Source organism: Callithrix jacchus, chromosome 12 (assembly GCF_049354715.1).
Source record: "Callithrix jacchus isolate 240 chromosome 12, calJac240_pri, whole genome shotgun sequence".
Classification (NCBI taxonomy): Eukaryota; Metazoa; Chordata; class Mammalia; order Primates; family Cebidae; genus Callithrix; species Callithrix jacchus.
This window is the reverse complement of record NC_133513.1, coordinates 115,193,957-115,211,980: the sequence shown is the minus strand read 5'-3', so window position 1 is coordinate 115,211,980 and position 18,024 is coordinate 115,193,957. Positions and strand designations below refer to the sequence as shown.

General features: G+C 37.3%; 1 protein-coding gene across 21 annotated transcripts in view; it reads left to right on the top strand.

Annotated features, from left to right (window-relative positions):
* The window catches only part of ATE1 (arginyltransferase 1), a 158,106-nt gene that overhangs the window by 105,749 nt on the left and 34,333 nt on the right, over positions 1–18,024 (top strand). For 13 of the 21 annotated variants that reach the window (XR_013525155.1, XR_013525157.1, XR_013525156.1 and 10 more), the window contains one exon: positions 8,819–8,939. Coding sequence is in view for 17 of the 21 variants with exons in the window: in XM_035269311.3 (XP_035125202.1) it covers positions 8,819–8,939 (121 nt within the window). In the remaining 4 variants the exon portion in view is untranslated. Of the gene's footprint in view, positions 1–8,818; positions 8,940–13,553; positions 13,676–18,024 lie in introns of all 21 variants that reach the window. The other 8 variants (XM_078346685.1, XM_078346686.1, XM_035269307.3 and 5 more) reach the window with 1 other exon arrangement.

Genomic DNA, 18,024 nt, shown 5'->3' with positions numbered 1-18,024 from the left:
CTCCAGCTGCTGCTTCAGAGAAAGCCGATTCTTTCATCTCTGTTCCACCAGTTCGTTGACAGTCCTTGCTGCTGTCCTCAGTATTGCTGGCTGCTCCAGCTCCTTCGTGCTTCTATAGCAGCCTGTGCCCATCACCCATTATTGACCATGGCTGTGAATGTCATTGGGGCCAACTGCCTGCTCTTCCCCTCGCAGAGAATGAGCACCTCACAGGGTTCTTTTCATCTTTTCCTCCTTTATGTCAAGAGAAGTCCCTGTGCATATTGAGCTGAGTTGTGATTTTTAAGGTTTTTGGAAGTTATTTTGAAAATACATTTAAATTATGATGTTTTTTAGATTTAGGTGTGAAATGAGACTAGGAATAGAGTTTTTTCTCTGAGTTCATCATTACTATTTAACATCTTATTGTTTTATCTATACAATAGAAATAATGTCTGTCTTCATTGTCTTTTTTTTTTTTGAGACACTGTCTCACTCTATCACTCAGGCTAGAGTGCAGTGGCACGATCTCAGCTCACTGCAACCTCCAACTCCTGGGTTCAGGTGCTCCTTCTGCCTTAGCCACCCGAGCAGCTGGGACCACAGGCGTGTATCACCACGCCCAGCTAATTTTTGTACTTTTAGTAGAGACATTCACCATATTGGCCAGGCTGGTCTCGAACTGCTGACCTCAAGTAATCTGCCCATCTCTGCCTCCCGAAGTGTTGGGATTACGGGTGTGAGCCACTGCACTCTGCCTATCTTCATTACCTTTTAAAGTTATTATGAGATTTAATGCAGACAATGTGGAGAATTATTTTGAGGACTGTGTTCTTAAATACAGAGAGAAGTCATTATTATTGTCATTGTCATTACTCAACAAAGTGGCATTGCTCAACTCTCCTAACAGATAAAGAGACTCTTTCAGAAGTTGCCTTTTCTTCCTTTTTAAAGTGAAAATTAATATGAAAAGCTGTGCATCTCTTTTGAAATAAAGAAATTTCATTTCATCGGCATATACTTTCTCTGAAAAAACCTTTAAATTGACATGAGCCAGTGATTTCTAACCTTCTTGAGCATGAAACCCCCTTTTTAATTTCAGTAACTCTTAAAGCCCCTGTCTTGATTGTGTCCTTGTAATTCTAGCATTTGGTGATAATTCACTGATTCCCAAAGGTTGAGTACTATTCTTATGCAATAAAAGCATGCTGGAGCTGCATCATAAATACAGATTCAGCAAATACTACTTCATGCATGCCATGTTAATAAGCAAGGCAGAAGGTGTTAAAGTAATATCCACAGTGTGTAGAGAAAGGAAGTAGAAATGGTATAGGCAGAGTATACTAGATCCATTGTTCATTCACCCAGTAGTTATTAACTGGGGAGATTTTGGAACACATTAGTGATCAAGTTAGACTAAAATCCCTGACTTTACATTCTAACAAGGAGTTTTCTATAGATACAAATCAGGGAATTAACAAGACGGTTAGACAGTGATAAGCCCCATGGAAGTAAAATGGTAGGGAGGATAGGTGGGCTTTGTTGAGAATGTGACATTGAGCAAAAACTTAAAGTGGCTGTGACCAGAAGAGAGAACAGTCAGTGAGAATCTGAGGTGGGAGCAGGCTAGCATGTTCGAGGGACCTCAAGGAAGCCGGTGTGGCTAAGGTGGCCTGATGGAGGAAGATAAAGCGGTAGATGACCGGTCCAAAGGGTAACGTGGGCTGCGCCACCCAGGGCCTTATAGGCTGTGCCATGTCTTTGTTTGTTTGTTTTTTAAACTCCCACTCAGATAGGAAGTATGACTTGTGATGAAATATTCCATTTTCTAAATGGATTGCCAGTACAGTAGTGGTTGCCAGAGGCTGGGGGCAAGGGGATGTAGAGTGACTGCTAATGGGTACCGGATTTCCTTGGGAATGATGAAAATGTTTTGAAATCTGATGTTGGTGATGCTTGCCCAACCTTAAGAAAATGAAAAATGCTGAATTGTACAATTTAAAAGGGTGAATTTAATGGTATATGAATTACATCAATGAAAACATTGCAAAAAATGGATCACTAGGGCGTGCTGGAAACATTTTTTGTGCCTCCTCTGTACCAGTTTATAACGTTTGACTTTGAAAATTCAGATTTCTAACTAGTTACAGCTTAACCGACGGAAAGTCTCTTAGTGTTGTTTGCTGTGTTTTAATTAGAAGTAAAATATGTTCATCTATTTTAAAGTATCTCTGTGGAAATTATTACTAATTGTGAAATTCAGTTTTTCCACATACATCCTTTTATACCTGTGCTCATTGTTATCTAGTAAGATACAATAGTGAGAGAATTTTTAACCTCTGGCTATCAAAATGATTGTAGTTTTCAGGCCAAATTCTATAATTTGCTAAACTAAGGTATTTTTCATATAATTTATTTTGTGATTCTTTTATAGGGTAAGAAATTGGATCAATATGATAATGCTCTTCAAATTATAGTCTAAAGCATGCAAGTGAGAAGAATGTCTTTGTTCATTCCATTAACCAAAACCCAAAAGTGTATAATCCCCTCTTCCAGAAGACACAGTCTTTTTTAATAGAAGTAGAGCGGGATGCGTATTTAGCTAGGGTGTTTTTCTTTTCCTTCCAGTGTTTTAGATTTAACTTTGGCATTTCCTAGATTTTCATTCTATGACAACCTAGTAAAATTAATTGAAATGTTGTGAGGCCATATTTTAATGTTTTTGGTGGGGGGACGTATAGTACAATTTGAGTCTTACAAATAGTCTAAGTGGTTTTCATTAAAGAAAAAAACCATTGACTATTACAGCTCTACTTTGTGTAAAATATTAACTCTCCTATGGTAACTCAAAATATAGAAGCATATAGCTAGTTTGTTTTATTTTGTTTTTATGTTTTGTTTTCCAGTTCTAAAATAGTTTGTAAATAGTTGCAGAAGTTAAAATAGTTTGGTGAAGTCAGAAATCATAGGATTTGCTGAACTTCTTTTCCCTTTGAGGGCTTTGAATTGAGTGATGATCCCTCACCAAAAAATGTTTAATTAATAATAAAAAGTAAGCATCTCTTCTCTATGTTTAGTAGTTTTAAACGTTAGCTTTTAACTTTTTCAAACCTCTTATCTTGAACTACACTATCCTGTATGGTAGCCTTCCCTCTTGAAATAGGTATCCTTACTTGATAAGATTTCCTTTTGTTCTTGCTGGGTGGCTGAATTTCTGAGGACTTGCAAAGGGTGCCTAGCAGTCATCTTCTAAAATTGTGGATTGAAAGAATTCTCAAAAAAAAATTATGAGATAAGCCCTGTCAGACCAATTACATTTTCAGAATTTTGAGTACTTAAAAAGTCTGTGGTAACTCAGATTTCTTCTTATTTACAAAAAGTCAGCACCATAGGAAAGAATTAATCTGTTTTTACCTCATTGTTCCAATCTGAATGAATGTACTTAGAGGTTGATTAAATATTTTTTCTTCTGACCATGGGAAACTATGTCCAAATCCTTAAGTAATTACTTTCTTCATACAAACATTTCTCCTTTTCTTACACTAGCTGAAAAGGCAGGGTAGTTTTCAACCCCTGTGCTTTCATTTGTGTGATGGCGACTTTAAATTGAGCTTTAAGCACTTGGGTCATTTAACTCTTGACCAGCTTAGTTTAGAAAGCATAACCTTTCAAAGTGGGTTGTTTCATAAATCTCAGTTCTTTGATGGCTTGTGAGAATATCTGAAATGCTGAAATAAGCCTGTACTTAGAAGAAAAAACCTAGTCTCAAAACTTGATTTCAGATGAGCGGAAGTTAAAATGTATTATGGTCTTTGAGTGAGATAAACTGAGTATTTAAAGAGTTAAAAAATGAAATGTCATTGTATGAGCGGGTATTACCTTCTTCGAGCACTGTGAAAATTTAGAAATTTGGGACAGTTGTATATGATCATATTTAATATATTTTATGCATACTTCATCTTTATCCAGCTTTGTCACTTCCAATAGGTTGTGAATTATCTGGATATGCATGGATATGTTCATCTTTTTGTTCTAGTATTTAGTTCCTGTCACATAGGGAGGATTTATTTAATGTTCATTCATTAAATTAGTCTGGCTAATTTTTATATTTTAGTAGAGATGGAGTTTCGCCATGTTGGCCAGGCTGGTCTCTAACGCCTAGCCTCAAGTGATCCGCCTGCCTCAGCCTCCCATGGTGCTGGGATTACAGGCATGAGCTACCTTGCCCAGCTGACTAAATGTTCCCCACCCCTCCCAAAATGAAGTTTCACTCTTGTTAACCAGGCTGGAGTGCAATGGCATGATCTTGGCTTACTGCAACCTCTGCCTCCCGGGTTCAATGTCTCAGCCTCCCGAGTAGCTGGGATTACAGGTACCCATCCCTATGCCTGGCTAATTTTTGGTATTTTTGGTAGAGGCGGGGTTAAATGTTCTTGATGGTCAGCATCATTGTTAAATCTGGGCACTGGATTCAGGTGGCTCTTGATGAATCTGCGCATGTGCAAGGTTTATGTTAATAAGGAAAACAGGCTCTGTTTTAACCTTAAGGACTCAGAAGTTGATGTCCAATCACCCCTATCTCCACCCTTAATATTTGACCTGTGCATTTTAGCAGTGAGCATTCAGTTCCACCTTATATTAGAAAATGGGGCCATTACTATGTTTTAGGTCTTACTTGCCTTTTGAGATGATATGTATGTTTTGTTTTGTTTTTTTTCCCAGACATTCTTGGTATTCTCGTCTCTTTTTTTTGGAGACAGGGTCTTTGTCACCTGATCTGGAGTGCAATGACACATTCACTACTGACTGTTGCCTTGACCCTCCTGGGCTCAAGTGATAGTCACACCTCAGCCTCTCAAATAACTGGGACTATAGGTGTGTGCCACCATGCCCATCTAATTTAAAAAAATTTTTTTGTAGAAATATGGGATCTCACCGTATTGTCCAGCCTGGGTATTCTCTTCTTTTATGTTTTGCCATCACAGTAATCAAGATATGCCATTTCATTTTTATTAGTGTTTTCTTATTCATGTTGGTAATATTTTTGTACCAAATTCAGAATCCTAGGACAATTAAGTAAAATTAGCCAGAAAATTTTACAAATGAAGAGTGATGAGGGGGAATTAAATCTCCAAGATATCAAATGTAACATAAAGCTTAATAGTTAAAACTATGTGGCACTGTTACCCGATAAGACAGACAGGTTAGTATAACAGAATAAGTAGAAAATCCAGAAAGAGATTTCCCTACATATGGGAATTTAGTAAGTTACCAAGTTAGCAGAGGAAATGAACATTGTTTTAAAAATGATACTGAGGCCATTGAGTAAACATTTGAAAGAAATTAAGTTGGATTATTTTTGTATACCTTACACCACAATAAATTCCAGATGGAGCATAAATGTAAATGTAATATTATGAAACCATGAAAGTACCAGAAAAAATATGAAAATATGTTTTCATAATCTTCAAGTGAGAGTGGCCTTTTTAATTATTGTGTCAAACCCAGAGGCCATTTTAAAAAATGATTGATTTGACCACACATCAGATTTTCATATGGCATAAGAGTATGGCATACAAAGTCAGAAGATATATAAACTTGGAAAATATTTGTGGCATACAAACCAAGAGCTTAATATATAAAGAGTTCTTAATATATAAAGAATTGTTTAATAAGAAAAGGCCAGCAATCTAACAATAAAAAGGACCAACTTTATGAAAAATAAAATGCAAATTCCTCTAAATATACAGAAGATATATAATGCAAATTAAAACCACATGAAATGTGATTTTTTTAGAGCAGCAAGATTGAAAGTTTCGATAGTATACTCTCCAGGTACAGATGTGAGGAAAATCAACTTGGGAACATAACGTTGCTGATGAGAATGTAGAATGGTACAACTTGTGTGGAAAGTCATTTGACACTATAAAAGTTAAAACCCTTTTACTCAACATCCCCAGTTGAAGGAATTTATCCTAGGGATATTCACAAATGATACACGTACAAGGATATTTATATTTTATCAAGTGCTTCACCATTTCAAACCAACAGTATGTAAGTTCTAGTTAGTTTAAATCCTTACCAAAACTTGTTTCTTCATCTTTTTAAAATGTAGCCGTTTTAGTGGACATGCAGTGATAATTTGCTATGGTTTTAATTTGCATTTCTGGTTACTGATGATGTTGAACATCTCTTCACATGCTTACTAGGCATTCATATATCTTTGGTGAAGTGCTTAAGTGGTTTGCCTTTCTTAAAAAACTGAGTTGCGTTCTTACTATTGAGTTGTTAAAATTCTTTATATATTCCAGACACAAGTCTGCTCTTTAATATATGTTTTGTCAATATTTTCTCCCAGGTTTTGGCTTTCCTGTTTATTTTCCTAATGGTTTTTATTGAAGATAACTTTGAGGAACTACAGTTCATCAGTTTTCTTCTTCTATGGTTGCTGCATTTTGTTTACAAAAGAAAACTTTTTATGCTCCAAGGTCAAGAAAATTTAGGTTTTTTTTTTTTCCCTGAGAAGTTTTATGTTTCGCTTTTATATTTAGCTTTTTTTTTCCCATCAGATTTTCAAAGTGGTCTATAACCAAGAAGGAAAAAAGTAGATTTAGAACCACAGTTTTAGGGTGCTGTCTAGTTTTCAGATTTGTTAATAGCATGGACAGCATCACGTCCTTTCCCCAGTAAAACAGTTTCTGAGTCAACGGAGATAATGCCATTGTTTTTATAAGTTAGACAGCAGTGAAATATCTGGCTTTATTACACTTCCTGAGTAAATCATCAAATCAACCCTAATTCTGTTTGAATTTCAAGGTTAGATGAGTGTAGACCACATGGAGCTGCCCCTTGTAGATGGCCTTCTCCTGCTGTAGGGCAGTGAGCAGCAACAGGGCAGCGAGCACTCCAGGAAAGTTGAGTCAGAGACCTGACTTCTGGTCCTCATCCTGTTACCTGCTCCTGTTGGATTAGGACAAAACTCTCCCCCTTATCCAGCAAGCCTTCCCATTTAATCTAGAAGAAAATTCCAAACGTGACTGCTCCCCAGAATGTCCCCCAGAGTCTAATTCCATTGCTATGGTGCCCTGCCATTTCTTGTTGCTTGGAGTTTTCTACTTGGCCCAACTCTGCGTCTTTATGCTGGTCCCTTGATCTAGATTGTTCTCATTCCTTTTCATCCTACCTTAGACTTCATTCAGTCTGTCTTTTAAGTCCTCAGTAAAACCCCGTATCCTCCCTGAACCATCTCCCAGGAAAGAATGTTTCCTCACATTTTGTTCATGTATAGCCTCCCTTGTTGGCTTCCAGACTTCTGAATGCTTCACAGGCTGCTAGGGCATGATGTTCATTTTATATCTATGCTTCATATAGTGATTCACCCAGGACGTGGTATAGAGCCTTTCTGATGGAAAGCATCACTGCCGAGCTCTTAAGCAGTATTCCTTGTAATGAGTTTTGCACTGGTGTTTTTCAAACTCTGTGGTGTGACCCATTTGCTGCTTGTAAAAGCAGTTTTGGTGGTTCAAGGGCAGCATTTCTTTTTAAAATGAAGTAAAGTAGAACATAACATGGGTAAGCATTGTGTAATAAAAGGTTTGTTTCTGGTTTTTTGTTTGCATATAAGTTTACTAGGCTGTGATATAGAATATATTTTACACTATGGGTTGTAGTAAAAAAAAAAAATGGAAAAACACTATACTAGATTTTAACTTTTATAATGAATTTTTAAATTTAGAAGAGAGACACTTTGAATTTTAATTAAGCCCAAAGAATATAAAACCTTGATAGTTGTGAAAATTTTCACAAAATGCTTTCACATAATTTGTACCATCTTCATTATCCCTATTAAGTGAATAATTTTTTTTCCTTCAGCATCTGTTGTATAGTCTTTGTGTTAAATTTGAGGTATATAATTGGATTATCGAAATATAAATCAGCTGGGTGCAGTGGCTCATGCCTATAATCCCAGCACTTTGGGAGGCTGAGGTGGGTGGATCACTTGAGGTCAGGAGTTAAGCCTGGCCAACATGGTGAAACCCCCTCTCTACCAAAAATACAAAAATTAACCTGGCCTGGTGGCATATGCTTGTAATCCCAGCTACTCTGGAGGCTGAGACAGGAGACTCACTTGAACCCAGGAGGCAGAGGTTGTAATGAGCTGAGATAGCGCCACTGCACTCCAGCCTGGGTGACAGAGCGAGACTCTGTCTGAAAAAAAAAAAAGGTAGTTTAGTGGATTATCAGATGTTTCCCTGAAATTTCTATTTCTTTAACTTCTCTTTATGATACATTTATCAGTTTAGATTGCTTATACTAGAAGTATGTTGATAAGACAGTACTTTCTAATACATTAGAACAGAATGAATATTATCAACTGAGTCTGCTAATCATAAATTAGAAAATTTGTCCTTAAGGATAGTGAAATTCTATGTTGAAAAATAAGTTCACTTTATGCAGTGCTCTAATTCATATGAAAAAAATTCACTTTGTTAATTAGTATGTAAAAGACAACTTGGTTTTGAAACTAGTTATTCTTCAACAGTCAGCTCAGCAAGAATCATGTTAAATATTTCTTCTGGAAGAGGTTAAAAACTCCTATTTTGCAAATCAACACAGGCATCCTAAGTGGTGGTGGTTAACTTTCAGAGAGCCTTGAGTCAAACATGCTTTTAGGAGATGGGAAAGCTGTCAGCTACAGGGTTGCTTAGTATTTGCAGTAAGATAGTTTCTGATTGACTTTTAAGTTTTTTATTCAAACCTTTCCTGGAGCCCTGGTCTCTTTATCTCTGGCATTGCTGTGTCAATAATACCCGTGCCTTTTTCCTTCACTTTTCTACAGGGTCAGTACAGACCTTCTGATTTGCTGTGCCCTGAGACATATGTTTGGGTGCCCATTGAGCAATGCCTGCCTTCACTTGAAAACTCCAAGTACTGCCGTTTCAACCAGGACCCAGAAGCAGGTATGTTTGGAGCTGAGCTCACTGGAAATCATTGGCGTTGTTTTTATGATCCATGTGTGTGTGGCTGTGGCTCTTAACAGGGTCCACGTAGCTTTGTATATATTATAGAGTGTGCTGTGCATAAGTGCGTGTGTGGGGTGTGTGTGTGTGTGTGTAGGGTAGAAGAAGACTTTGCACATGCACACAAACTCACACTCACAGTTTGGTGCAAAATTAAGAAACCTCATGTGCTCGTGTCACTTACTCCTGGCTTCTCCCATTGGTTGGTTTTTATATGCTTTCAGGGGCTGATATCAACATCCATATCTTTTATAACTATCACAGTGCATAAAAATTGCCTGCTAGATGGATTATTTAGTCAGTGTAGAGAAGACAGAAAGATTGGCCAACTAGACTGAATTAAGTTGTAGAATAGTTTCATGGAGGCAAACAGACTGTAATGGGTGACAACACTTTTTTGACTTTCATCTTAGATCTTTGGTGTATACTTCCAGCAGTTTTGTTTCCCATTGTTTCTCTTTAGATGTTCTGTGGATTAAGAGTATGTACAGACATTACAAGTATATCCCTGGCCAGGTGCAGTGGCTTACGCCTGTAATCCCATCACTTTGGGAGGCCGAAGCCGGCAGATCACCTGAGGTCAGGAGTTCAAGACCAGCCTGTCCAACATGATGAAACCCTGTCTCTACTAAAAATACAAAAATTACCAGGCGTGATTGTGGGCATCTGTAATCCCAGCTATTCAGGAGGCTAAGGTGGGATAATCGCTTGAACCCGGGAGGCAGAGGTTGCAGTGAGCCGAGATCACACCATTGCACCTCAGCCTGCGGCAACAGTGTGAGACTCTGACTCAAACAAAAAAGTATGGGCATGGGGTTAAGCCACCTGGATTCAGATCCTGGCTCCATGGTCAGCTGGTAAACTGCATGCCTTTAGGCAATTTAATAATCTCCCCGGCTCAGATTTCTCACTTTTAAGACTGAGATAGTAATAAGACCTACCTTACTGAGCTGTAATGAGGATTAAAATGAGATAAACCTGCTAAGGACACCCCCGTTACTGTTGTTTTGGTGGTCATTCGCCAAATTAGGACGTTGCATCCCTTACATGCCACAGGCTTTTGTCCGCATATACTTTTATTTACTCTGATCCCTTTCTCTGCAAAGACATGCAGTTTTGTTTACCTCCCTGTAGTCTAAGTACCACTCACAGTTCAAAGTAGTCCTCCTCCACACAGCCTTCCTCATCCTCACAGCGTTCAGCCGTGGCTCTGTAAGACAGGCACGGGTGCTGATGCTCTTGGGATAGGTTGCATTAAGTTGACATGCTTGTCTTCCCCCTAAAGTTCCTTGATATTCTCAATTGTGCTTAATTGAACTTTGAGGCCTCACACAGCCTCACCACAGAGGAGATGCCTGATCCATATTTCTTAACAGTACAAACATTTTTCTAGCTATGACCTGTAGTCTAAGTTTGGGAAAAAAAGAAGGAAAGATCAATGGAAAGGTTGGAGGAGGGGAGAGGAGTAGATGGAACCAAATCAGATGAAAGATAAGGGGCAGGGAAAGGGATGCAGTACCTTCTTCGGTTCTAAGATACACGTTTGTTTCACAATTAGGTATTTTCATGTAAAAAAAATTGACTCATGTAATGTTGTATTTTGTTATCTCCTTGAATAGCTATTATGAACTCAACAGTGACTCCTTCTTACACATGATGATACCTTAGAATCTGATGACGAGTGAACACAGGGACCCCGCTGACTCATATGCCAGGAACCCTGGCGTTAGCCCCAGTTTTTCTAGATATTTAGGTTTCCTAGAATAACCAGAGCTTTATAGTTCCCACACCTGAAATTATTAGTCAATGTATGATTGTTTTATTCTGAGGAAAGTTACACCTCATTGATCAGATATGTTGCTTTAAAACAAACATTAAATTTGTCCATCAGTTTTGGAGTCAGACTCAAAGCCAAAGGCAGTAGTATTATAAGAGAAAACATAGACCTATCTGCTCTTCTCTCCCCCCCTCAGAAAAAGCGTCTCCTCTAGCTTTTCTCAAGGTCAGGTCAGTCCAGTTCCTTGTGATGAAAACTGCTGAACATCTTACTAAAAGATTTCCTATTCACATATAAAACTTTATCTGTGTAAGTTGCATTCCAATAGTATTATGATCCTAAATTTCTTACTCCCCAACTTACGATTGTTTCACCTTCTTTTTTTCCTTGTTGATCTGTTTTAAAGGTTGCATTTCTTCTTAATACTTGGAGACTAAACAAATTCTGCTTTTATAAAGTTGAGAAGGTGATTGAATAATTTCCATTCAATTGAATAGACATTCAAGGAAATATTCATGTTAATAGATTTTAAAATTATGTTCCAAAATAAGTAGTAATGAACATGGCAAAAAAGATTTAGTCTCATAGAACATACTGTGTCCTGGTGAGTGATGAAAAATTGTGTATTCTTTTCCTATAACTAGTAGGTTATATTTCTTATGATAGTAGCTTTAGCTCTTAATATTCATTGTTTAGACTTCATATACAAAACTCAGGAGTAAATTTCTTTGAGAATAGTACCTCGAAGAAATTGAAGATCTTTCTTCATATGCTGAATTTGTGGAACTTTCAAGAGACCATACAGTTTTATCAGTATTGAATATCACAGTCCAGACACTATTTGAAATCAGACTTATATCCTGTGGTTTTAGGAAATTAAAATGCAGTTACATGCTGGAATGTATTGAGCCTGCTGTGAAACATGGTCATTTGAGGTTTAAATGGCAATCTCTGAGAAACTGTTCTCTTCTCTGGGGCCACTTTTACTTTTACATGACCCAAACTTTGACTCAGAAAACAGAGCTTAATATGGGCAATATTGTTGTTCGTCAGCATGGTGCTTTTTTCGCTAAGTCTTGTTTCTCTTTCCAGCTGTTGAGTAGTTAAATTACTCAGCAGAAGGCACAGTTGATCACCATAGGCTTCGGTTAAACAAAGTATGGTTTCAAAGTGTATCAGTGGCCAGTGTGAAGGAAAATCACATCCCCCCCCCCCATCCTTTTGTATACACTACTTTGTGCTACTGTAGGGGAGGGATTGACAAACTGCAGTTACTTGGAAAAGTCTAAAGAAATTCTTTTATTCATAAATAAGTCCTTTGTTTTTCAATGCAGGATTTTCTGCCTACCTCAAAGAAAGGGGTTCAGAAGTTTCTCAAATGATTTTTTAAGTAAGAATCTGTTAGACTTTTTAAATTAATAACTGAATATATACAGATTTCAGAAGTTCTTTACACACGTATATGCATACACATGTATCTGTATTTTTTTTTAAAACTAAACAAGACTCATCCATGTCATTTCTTCGTAATACTTTATTTACTTTTTACTTTTGATAAGGTAGAAACTTGCTTTTGGTAAAAAACAATTTGACCATTAATTTGGTCATAAGCAAACAAATGCTGCTACAGTGTGATGGGCAGTGTCTAATAAAGATTTTTTTTTTTTTAATTGAGGCCAGGCTGGTGTGATCTTGGCTCATGGAAGCCTCAGCCTCCTGGGCTCAAGCAATCCTCTTGCCTCAGCTGCTTCAGTAGCTGGGACTACAGGTGCACATCACTTTGCCTGGCTAATTTTTGTATTTTTTGTACAGGTGGCATGTTGCCACATTGCCCAGCCCTATCTTGTACTCCTGGACTCAAGCAATTCACCCACCTCGGCCTTTGAAAGTGCCAGGATTGTAGGCCTGAGCCACCGTGCCCAGCCAATATAGATATGTTACAGAAAAGCATTATTAAAAGGTAATCCCTATCTTTTATAATTGGTTAGAGCAATAAAAGATAAACTATGATTTGATTTGACTCTTCATGTTGGGCAAACATTATATTATCATTGGTATTTAAATCTTTGGGTCCAGATTTACAAAAAAAATTAAACTTTCTTGACCATATGCCATTTCCCAAGCACTATCCTGTGACTTCCTGTTACTCATTTTATCCTGAAAACATAATACAACGTTTCATATTGACCCCTCTAATACTTTTTGTCACAAAAATCACAGGTAACATTTGTTTTAATCAGAGGATAAAAAATAATTTAAATTCAAGTATTGCTCCATACTTTTAATAATACTTATTGTTAGTATTCATTTCAAGGGGGCTAATAAGAATAATTTTTATTTCTATTTGTAATTATAGTAGGTTATATATTTTACCAGAGTAGTCTACCTTTCATTCTCTTCTGTACATACTTTGAATGTTTGCAAAAAATCTTGTAATTTATTTTTAATATAGCTAAATCATTCATTATTAGTAAGGATATCACATTTAAATTTGCTATAAAGATAATAGTCCCTAACTGTGGTTTAGTACTTTATGCATTTACCCAGGATAGTGAATTTCTAAGACACTTTAATTCTTCCCAACAGTTTCTGAAAATCTAAACTAATATAAAGAAGCTTGTACCTAATGTGATCCCCAGAAGCTCTGAGGTTCTAATCTATATTATATTTTTGCTGTTTAAAGGGCTCTTTCTTTTCTTCTCTCTCTACTCTGTCCTTCATTCTTGCTGGCACGGTACCCTGGCATGTTTTTTTTTATACTTTCATAATTTCTCTAGCATATGCCCACAGAAAAACTGAGTCCCACTCTGACCTTGACTGTGGAAGAACCAGATTCAGGAAGCACGCTGTCTGTCCTGCATTCACTTGCCTGTTTCTCCAGCCTGGAACCACTTCCCAGGTGCTGTGTTCATGATCCCTCGAAAGGGTATAGCTCAGCCAAAATGTCATTTTCATCACTGGGAAACTGCCTAATGAGAAAGCAACTTCCTAGGGCCCCTTAAAAAGGTGCGGCAGTAATAAGTCGTGGCAAGTAGACAGTAACTTTCCCAATTATTTTAAATGCCGAATTCAGCTTTTATTCTTTTCATACTTCTGCAGGTAAAATAGTTTTCATATCTGCATTTGAGGTTGAACTACCCACTTCAAGTTGCAAAATGAATGATGTTGCTTGCTAAATACTTAAACATATATTCTTTGTTGCCAGTAAAGATGGTGGTTCTTGGATGTAGCCAGCTGGAAGTAGAATCACTCGTATACTATTATGTGGTAAAAAGAAAACCATCAAAACAAGAAAGTGTCCTGGAAATTTGGCTTTCATGTTTAGTGAATCTGGAGAATGTATTTTAATATGGAAAATACAGAATGTTACAGGCTCCTAATTTTTCAGTTTACTTTCTCTCATCTTAAAAATAACATTTTATTGTATTATTACTATTTTTTCAACCACATAGTCTCAAAGATACATTGTGTACAATGTAGTGTGGTGCTAACATGACTCTTGGTTTAAAAAGTAAATAGATACTAGGCTTTCTAGTTTGCATAATCTTTTAGTGAAAACACTAAGAAACAAAAATACAGGTTTTGCTACAATATTTGGTGTGTATGACTGAAGTATAATGTTTTACTTATTTGCATTTTCTACTTGAAAATGTGAAAACTGCGATGTCTTAAGATAAACTTTAACAGTTGTTCTCATTTTAAAAGATTGCTTTAAAGCCAATCTTGCAGAGAAATTTTAAAACATACTATTTTATAAATTTTTATCAGCCAGTCTTTGCTTAATAAGCCATGTGTGAGCAGTAAGTCAATGACAGAAACTTGTTATAGTGCTGGCCAGAGACAGATGTGAAAAGTAGACTTAAGTTTCCATTTAGCAACTAAATAATATTTCTCTAATCCCCCTTTTCAAAAAGTGGCTAACACCTGTAATCCCAGCACTTTGGGAGGCCGAGGTGGGAGAATTGCTTGAGCTCAGGAGTTTGAGGTTGCAGTGAGCTGTGATTGCACCACTGCACTCTAAGCCTGGGCAACAGCGCAAGACCCTGCCTCAAAACAACAACAACAATTTTCCCCCAGACAGGCAGTTCCTTTTATAGTCACTCAGTTTTTTATTTCATTTAATTCTGTAGCAAATAATATAAATCATTTTAGTAAGCTCAAAAGTATCATGATTTTTTAGAACATGTCTATAAATGTTAGTTATTCCTGCTTTGTGGCATCTTAGAATTCTGCTTCATTTGTTTGTATGGAAAAGTGACATTTTTTGATATTATGAGGGAGTTATCTAAAATGCCAATTAAAAAATAAAAATAAAGCCCATACCAGCTATTTAAGTGCTGGTTGAACTACAGTGTTTTGTTGAAAATAAGACATCATCAATTTTAAGTTTTTTATTTTATGTACCACTAAAAAAAAGTGCTGCCAGTTAGATGATGGCTCTATCAGTTGGAAGATACATGTGGGCTTTTGAGCTGTCACCGTGTATAAAAGTGAGAATCTTAATATAGCAGAACCGTGGTTCAGCCTGTATACCGTAATACCTGGCAAAGCTGTGCAGTGTTTAGGAGACTTGTTTTTTCTATTTTAGGGAGCTATTTAAGTGTACTTTTATGCTTCAGAGTTTGAGGGTATTGAGTTCAGATACTTTTATCTAAAAGTAAGATTACCATTACTGATTAATGATAAGAGTTGTTCTAGGAATAGACAGTGTACTTTAGATATGTAGAGAAAGCATGGAACTACCTCACAAGGATATTTTATTTTGATGAAAGTAAAAATCATAGGTATGAGCTGAGAATAGTCAAGAGAAAGAAAAAAAATTGTAAAAAACACTTTTTACTACTGTTTTAATCCCTCTAGTCTCTAGAGGGACAGAACTAATGGAATAGATATATACAAAGGGGAGTTTATCAAGTATGAACTCACACAATTACAAGGTCCCACAGTAGGCGGTGTGCAGGCTGAGGAACAAGGAGAGCCAGTCCAAGTTCCAAAACTGAAGAACTTGGAGTCTGGCATCGAGGGCAGGAAGTATCCAGCACAGGAGAAAGATGTAGGATGGGAGGTTAGGCTAGTCTCTCTCTTCACATTTTCCTACCTGCTTATATTCTAGCTGTACTGGCAGCTGATTAGATTGTGCCCACCCAGATGAAGGGTGGGTCTGCCTTTCCCAGCCCACTGACTCACATTTTAATCTCTTGGCAATACCCTCACAGACATACCCAGGATCAATACTTTATATCCTTCAATCCATTCAAGTTGACAGTATTAACCATCACAACTACTGAAAAAGCATTAAAATTTTGTAAACATTAATGATCTTCATGTATCCTGTTTATAAGCAAATTTGAAATTTGAAAAATTTGTTTGATGTTAGAAGGCAACAATAAATGTAGCAAGTTAAAAACTTTGCTTTGCCAATAAATTCAGTGATCTCTGACTATTAATCGAATGATTATACATTAAATAAAGAAGGGGGCAAAAGATGGGTATCCTAGGATATCATCAAGCTATTTGTCAGCTTCAAAATTTCCACATCTGATTGAACATTTTCCTGCCTTGTGAATTATCTGTAAACATTTTTGTGTTTAACTGTGGCTTTATAGAAACAGAATGTGAATCATTAACTTAAACTGAGAAAAATAGTTAAAGGATACTTGATGCTGTGTTTTGGAAACCACATAATTTGATATTCTATACAGTGTCTAATAGTAATGAGAAGAACGGACTCACAGACAGACATAACAGTCCAAGAATTAAATCATTCACACCCAACTTCATGTAAGAATGGAATCTCTCCGATTCTTATTCTGCAAGGTATTTTTAAACTATTTAGATTCTTTTTTGTGGTTGTTTCTACATGGTCTCCTTGCAGAAAAAGAAGCTATAAACTGAAGGTATGTGGAGTTCTGTTTATTTTATAGTGTTCTTTTGTGTCATGCTAGCAAAATGCTTTTACTATAAATATAGAAACTGGGATAAGATTATTCTTCTTGTGAGAAACATACTTTCCTAAGTGGCATTAATTTGAAATAGATATCATTCAGAGGAAATGGCTTGTTCGCGCTTCTGTGGATCGTTCACTGATAATATGAAATCTGTCTGAAAATAAGAAGGATTTTCTGAAATCCACTGAAAATGTTGGCAACAGGGAAAGAATTAAAGTTTCTGCTAACCCCTGTCAAAAAAAAAGAAAACCAGAGTAAAGTTCTGAGCACTTTTAATGCTAGGAGACTGTCTTAGGTTAGTTTCTCTCCAAAAGCAGATCCTGCAACATGGACTTTCATTCAGGTTATTTATTTGGGAAATGCTCCCTTGGAATAGGAGTAGGGTCTCGGGAGAATAAACCAGGGAAGGAGGGAAAATCAGAGGAAGGATGTGTTATCGTGTGATCCATCACTCTAAGGACTGGAGCTTAGTTCTTTTGAGACACCCTCTGGTGTACATCTGAGGGGCCAAAGGAAGAAAGATCTACCTGTTGTCTTCCATTTTCCACTGATTGACGGTATCCCATTGAGTGTTAATGCCTCTGCATTTGAGTGTGTGCATGCACAAATACAAAGCAGGCTTCTACATGTGTACCAGGCTGCTGCATCAGAAAGGCAGGAAGCAAGAGCGACAGACCTTGCCTACTTTGCTTTACAGGACTGCACCAGTTGTGGCATGAGTCAGACGAGAGGCTAAGGGGATGAAAGGCAATGCCCAAGAGGTGTGCAGTGCAGGAAAAAAAGCGCAGACTGTGGTAGCATGTTGCCTCATGTCAGTTGATCATGTTGATTGCATGGGGCCAAGAAGAGAAAGGACCCAAAACATGGGAAAGTATTGGACTCTAAAAAGAAACAAAAAGCTAGCTTAATTTGAAATACAAGAGCCAACCAAAAATAGAAACATACATTTGAAGAATTCGTAAACGCCTTCACTCAGCATGTATTTACTGAGCCAAGTGTTATGCCAGTGGGATGTGCCAGCCCTCAGGGAACCTAGTGGAGTTGGCAGACAGTTATTAAGCATGCTCAATCAAGTGTGATAAGTAGCTTGTGGGAGAAAGAAGAGGCTGTGGGTCCCCATAGGAGGGTCCTCATTCCAGAATTTGACGGGGTGTAGGAGGTCAGGGAAAACTGCTCAGATAAAGTGGCCTAAGTTAAGATTTCAACAGGGGCTGGAACACAAACGCTAAGTGCTCCAGATAAAGCAGAACATATTCGGAAGGCCTGGAGCGTAGCTGGGATTTAGGGCAGGGCCAGATGC